The sequence below is a fragment of the Pundamilia nyererei genome, unplaced genomic scaffold (genome assembly GCF_000239375.1).
Source record: "Pundamilia nyererei isolate P.nyererei 1_Seehausen unplaced genomic scaffold, PunNye1.0 scaffold00059, whole genome shotgun sequence".
NCBI lineage: Eukaryota > Metazoa > Chordata > Actinopteri > Cichliformes > Cichlidae > Pundamilia > Pundamilia nyererei.
The window spans coordinates 930,106-936,380 of NW_005187460.1; the positions used below are offsets into that span (position 1 = coordinate 930,106).

General features: G+C 35.6%; 1 protein-coding gene across 1 annotated transcript in view; it reads left to right on the plus strand.

Moving 5' to 3' along the window:
- The first annotated feature begins 1,307 nt into the window (after positions 1 to 1,307).
- LOC102202786 (interferon-induced protein 44-like) overlaps positions 1,308 to 6,275 on the plus strand; it is a 7,745-nt gene continuing 2,777 nt past the window's right edge. Inside the window, exons 1-6 of the mRNA XM_005734532.1 lie at positions 1,308 to 1,367; positions 2,742 to 2,753; positions 3,123 to 3,153; positions 4,487 to 4,688; positions 4,851 to 4,994; positions 5,720 to 5,891. Of these exons, the coding sequence (XP_005734589.1) occupies positions 2,744 to 2,753; positions 3,123 to 3,153; positions 4,487 to 4,688; positions 4,851 to 4,994; positions 5,720 to 5,891 (559 nt within the window). The 5' untranslated portion in view covers positions 1,308 to 1,367; positions 2,742 to 2,743. The remainder of the gene's footprint in view (positions 1,368 to 2,741; positions 2,754 to 3,122; positions 3,154 to 4,486; positions 4,689 to 4,850; positions 4,995 to 5,719; positions 5,892 to 6,275) is intronic.

A 6,275-nucleotide genomic window follows, 5' to 3' on the forward strand; every position in this document is an offset into this window, starting at 1 on the left:
GTTAAACACGGTGCCTAAACCAAAATATTGTGAAAATGCAAGAAAGCAGACCTACACTTTTTTTTTTAATATGCACATTGAAGGACACGTTCTGGTGAAAATGACTCCAGGATTCCTAATAGTGTTAATGGAGGCCATGGTAATGCCATCTAGAGCAAGTATCTGATTAGACACCATGTTTCGGAGATTTTTAAGGTACAATAACCTCAGTTTTATCTGAATTTAGAAGCAGGAAATTATAGTTCATGCCTTTAGGATATTGGTATGGCTTAAAGATATTAACTGAGATGAGTTTCAGGGGTGATTTGTGGCAGAAGGATAGCACCACTAATGAAAGAGGAGGTTTGCAAAATGGTAGTGAGATCTGCTGTGATGTATGGTTTCAGAATTGTGGAACTGACAAAAAGACCAAAGTCAGAGCTGAAAATGGCAAAGTTAAAGATGGGTAGAGTGGGGTTAAGTAAGTAAGTGTCTAAAATTGACAACATTCGAAATTAGCACATCAGAGGCATAGCCCAGATTGAGCAGTTTGGAGACCAAATTATTATTAGGAAAACCTTGAGACAATTTGGACATGTGCAGAGCAGGGAGAGAGGATATAGTGGACAAAGGATATTAGACATTATTAGACAAAGAAGTAACAATAATACAGTCCATGGCAGGATATCCCTGTGTTAATACTATGTAGTACTAGGGATTACTATAGCCTGTAAAGTTGTACAAATAACAGACCTAAGCTCCAAATCTGCAGTTTGAGAAGGTTTTTGAAAAAGATCTACCTTTAAATAATATTTGTCACATTCGGAAAGGGCTTCAAGTAACAGCATAACAGACACTCTGACAAAGGGGAAGGGGAAAAGATGACTATACATATGCACAGAAGGGCAGGTAGGGAAAGAGGAGTACTTTCCTTCCTCTGGCTAACAGAGGAACTACATCACAGAAGACAAGAAAAGCAAAACTAAAAGCAAAACACAACAAAAACTAACTCTTAAAGTAAAACAGAAAGTGTAACAGCTAAAGAGGGAAAACACAGACATGAATGAACGAAATACAGTAAACGTGACACCAGAGGATGGAATACTGAGAGAAGAAAAGTATAAAAAAGCTAGCGTCTTGGAACAAGACTAAATACAAGAATGAACAAAATTGAAATCTGAGTAAACTAACCCTGTGTGATTCATTTACTTAACCTGCATGTCAGTAATTCAATAAGTAATGTGAACAGGAAAACTATGCTTCTTCAAAGTCACATGGCTTACTTGAAAACAAATAGATGAATATGAAAGTGAAAGCAGTAAGGAAACTAACAGAATACCCCCACACACCCCATTGCAGTCATTGTGTCCAGAACCACGTCGGAGAAGGTAAGACCTTTTCAAGTATACTGCTTTGACTCAAATTCAGTAAGAATACCAACAATAAAGACAATTAGTTCACTGTGTAGTTAGTTACAGTCACAGCCTTGCTTATTCTGCTCTCAGTGTGTGTGTGTGTGTGTGTGTGTGTGTGTGTGTGTGTGTGTGTGTGTGTGTGTGTGTGTGTGTGTGTGTGTGTGTTAAAAAGTAACTCTGATAAAACGTGTGAGTTCCCCTAACTTCTCCAGGAGCATATCTACTTTCCACTATGCACACACGCCTTCCGTTCTATTGTTTTCATACTGGATTTCGACATAGGGATGTTTACCTCTGTGTAGCGTCCTTTCCTCTTTTAACAGCTGCTGGACTTTTATAGAGGAGAGGTTTAATGCACCAAATGCTTTCAGTTGGTGAAAGGTGTGAACTGCACGTAGTTGAGCACCGAGACTTGACTGGAAAAGAGAAAATAGAAAGTAGAATAGAAAATAGTTTAACATTGTCTTAATGAAATATGCAAGATCTTCACTGATAAAACGCCAGATGGCCTTCTCGTCTTTAGTTTACATTTCAAATCATTTGAACACATAGAAGTTTTAAACTTTGACTAAGCAAATCTAAATTGAGAAGTCGGTGATTATTCTGGATTATATTCACATATAGCTTCTTATTTACATGATAGAGCTTTAATCTGCTTGGATAGCATGTCAAGCTGTATACACAGAAGGTGATTTCTGACAGTGTTCCTGAGCCCCTGCAGTGATTTCCAATGACAGAATCATGCCTGTTTTTAATGCAGTGCAGCCTGATCCTGAACACCCAATGTTGCTGAAATTGTTCCATAATTTGCATAATGTTTGTAGATTGATGAATTTCTGCCCATCTTTATTTCTAACAAACTCTGCCTAAGATGCTCTTTTTATACCCAATCATGTCACTGAGCTGTTGTAAATTAACCTATTTAGCTGCAAAGTGTTCCTCTGGCTGCTTCTTGTTAGCACCATTTACTTTTCCAGCATTTTGTTGCTCACCTCCAAAGTTTTTTGTAGCATGTTGCTGTCACCATATTCACAATTAACTATTAAATTAATATTTTTATAAGTTTGTATAAATATACTTATAACTTATATTTATACTAATTACTAATATTTTTCATGAAACAGTAAAATATCTTAGTTTAAATATCTGTTATATTTTCTGTTTTACTGTCAATAAAATATTTGTTTATGAGACTCAATTGAATGATTCTGAATCTTGGAATGGACTCAAACGCCTATAGTGAGGATGAAGGGACCATGAAAGACTCTGAATTGCAAATCATATCTATTTTTATCTTTTTTTAATTTCAGTGTACTGACCTTTTCATATAATTGTCTTGTTTTACAGATATGGGCGGAGGTAAGTCCTGACCTGTTACATGTCGCACTAGTCTCAGAGCAAAATGCATGATCGTTCCATTGATCCAAAGTTTAAAAAAAAATTAAAAACATTTATGATTGTTTTTTTTTTATTTTTACAACAAACACTGAAAACTGTGAAATCCTTATATGTGAAACATTTTTAAAGAATTTTTATTCTTCAACCTAACCAAGTAATTAAGGTGAACATCAAAAAAACAGTAACAATATTAGAAATAGATGCTCCACCTACTGTCACTCAAATTTTATTAAATGATAATGATGTTAAGGTAACACTTTTGCATTGTGACACTATTTGTTTATGTTCTTGTCTTCCCATTATGTTAACATATGTGATTTTCCTCTTCAGTATTTAGTCAGTCATGGAGGCCTTTGCCAAAGTGAGTATGATAAACATATATTATTGTTTTGGCTTCGTTCTGCTCCTCAACACAGAATTTAGATTTTTTGTTTTGGTAGCTGACTGTTGTGTGTGATAGCAGAGCATCGCTGTTATGCTAATAGTGCAAGCCATATCTTATTTCAATGTTTTGTTTTGTTTTAATTAACAAGAATAAACAAAAAATTCTTGATTTTGTGAAATTTCAAAAATATCAAAATAATGAAACCATTCTTCTCAAACCCCTTCTTAGTAGGCCAGCTAGTAATGTCATGGTCCTGGGCCATGTTGGCCCAGTGTTCTTAGTTTTCTTGTATTTTTGTATTTCGTTCCTTATTTAGGCCATGTTCCTGAGTTGCCCTGTTGTGGTGTTCCCTAAGTGTTTTCCCTTCATGGCTTTTACCCCCTGTGTGCCCCTCTGTGTATCTGTGAGCCCTCGTCTCTCCTTATGTTTTATTCCATGTTTCCCCAGCCCGTTATGTCTGTGTTTTCCCCGTGCTCTCTCTCCTCCTGTCTGAACCTCTGTGCACTTCCTGTTTACTTTGTGACTCTCACGCCTGTACATGTCATGTTCAGTTCACCCCGCCCTGTCTCGTTATGATTATCGGTGTCACCTGTGTTCCCCGTGTGTTCCCACTTTCCTCGTTAACCCTCTGTGTATTTCTGTCTGCGTCTCCCTCTGTTCGGCGTCGCGTTCTCCCTCATGTTGTGTGTTATTCTCCCCGTGGTTCAGTTCCTTGTAGATCTCATGCTTTAGTTTTCCCAGTTTTAGTTTATTTTGTATTGCTTCTCGTGGCCAGCAATAAAGCTGTGTTTTTTGAGTTTATCCCCGTGTCTGTGAATCTGCATCTTGGGTCCTTCTCCTGCCACACAACGAATCATGACAAGTAAACAAGAATGTTTATATAACTCTGTTGAGACTACAGTGGTGTGAAAATGTGTTTGTCCTCTTCCTTTTGTATTCGTTTTTCTTTTTTCACAATTAAATGTTTCAGATTATCAAATAAATGTAAATATTAGACAAAGATAATATAAGGAAAGACACACTACAGTTTCTAAACAAAGGTGTTACTGATTAAGGGGGGGGGGGAATCCAAACCTACATGCCCCAGATCACTGACATAATATTTGGTGTTGTTTATCCTGCTCATGATAGCTCAGTTTTTGTTGGTAAAACACAAAACTGGTATGGCCTAAAAGAAGGTTTTGGCTAAAGTTCAAGAAATATTATTTATGCTAAATTTTTAGAAAAATTAAAGTGATAAGTGTTTTTTCTAAAAACAAAAACAAATTATTTGTAAAGTTTCAGTGTCTGTTTGGTTGATTGTTTGCAGGAATAACCAGGATGCGCTGGATTTTCTGAAATCGTACAGTCCTCGAAATCATGAAGCTACCCATCTCAGAATTCTGCTTATTGGACCAGCTGGTGAGGGGAAATCTACCTTCATCAACTCTGTTGACAGCGTTTTACAAGGCAGAGTTGCTAATCGAGCTCCAACAGATCAACACGTTACAGCAGATTCATTCACCAAAAAGGTATGTATGTTTCCATCTATCTATCTATCTATCTATCTATCTATCTATCTATCTATCTATCTATCTATCTATCTATCTATCTATCTATCATTTTTTTTACTGTCAAATAATGACTGTAGCTGCTTTAAACAAAGACTTATGAACTCCATCTTCTGTTTTCAGTACAAAACATATAAATTCTCCAAAACCAATGAAGGTCATTACTCATTTGTTATTAATGACATCATGGGCATGGAAAGGACCAAAGGCGTTCATGTGGAAGACATTAAGCTTGCCCTACGAGGACATGTGAAAGATGGTTACGAGGTAGAATCTTTTGACCTTTGGCTTTGCTTCATATGTCTAGTTTTTTGGTTTTGTTTATTTGTGTTCTTATATGTGTTCATACGATTTGCAAATCACTAGATTTGCATTTACATTTTAGTGTTACAATGTTTTCATTTCAAAAGTATGGGATATAGTAGGGGAATATATGTTTACAAATTATTATTTTATATGCCTACAAGATAAAAGTTAATATCTTAAAAATAAGCTGTGTGAGTTCAGAGTTGAGTAATGGTGTGTAGTCTTGGTTTAGATGTTGTGACAAGTTCTGTTTATGATGTGCTACCTTTCTTTTGAGTCATAATAATTTTAGCAGTGATATTCTCAGTCTCAGCATGAGCCTGCTATTCTTCTTTCAAGCATCACTCCCTCCCTGTATACCATGTCCTCAGGCATTTATCACAGGCTGATAATTTCTGGACTTCAGCAGCCTTTAAGTCCTTATTGCATAGTCAGTTCATTCTTTTCTGACTTTGAAGACCCTTGATTCTGACTTCTACCGTCTTTCATCCTATCTCATCTTCTCCACAGTCAAAACTTCGTAAGACTTTTTTCAGGGCTCTGTTTAGTTTGTGCCTTCTGAATATAATCACAATTATTACTTAAACTCTTGTTTATTTAATAAACAAGAGATATAAACTGAGATGAGTTTCAGTAAGAAGAGGTGTAATCTTCTTTACACCTCTTCTTACTCCATTGTTTTCTAGTTTGATCCTGAAAACAAGCTGGAAGAGGGAGATCTAGGATACAACGCTGCTCCTGAACTGAGTGAAAGAGTTCATGTTGTGGTCACTGTTGTTCCTGCTGGCGTAGTGTCTTTACTAACTTCGGACATGATCGCAAAGCTGAGAGATATCAGACTGGCAGCCACTGCGTTGGGTAAGGTAGCAGTTGCAAATTTTTCTGTAATACATTATTTGGACTAATTATATATATACATATATACACATATATATACATATATATACACATATATACATACATATATATATACATATATACATACATATATATACACATATATATACATATATATACACATATATACATACATATATATACACATATATACATACATATATATACACATATATACATACATATATATATACACATATATACATATATATATATACACATATATACATATATATATATACACATATACATATATATATTAGGGGTGCAACGATACTCATATCGATATTGAACCGTTCGATACAGTGCTTTCGGTTCGCTACGCATATGTATCGAACAATACAA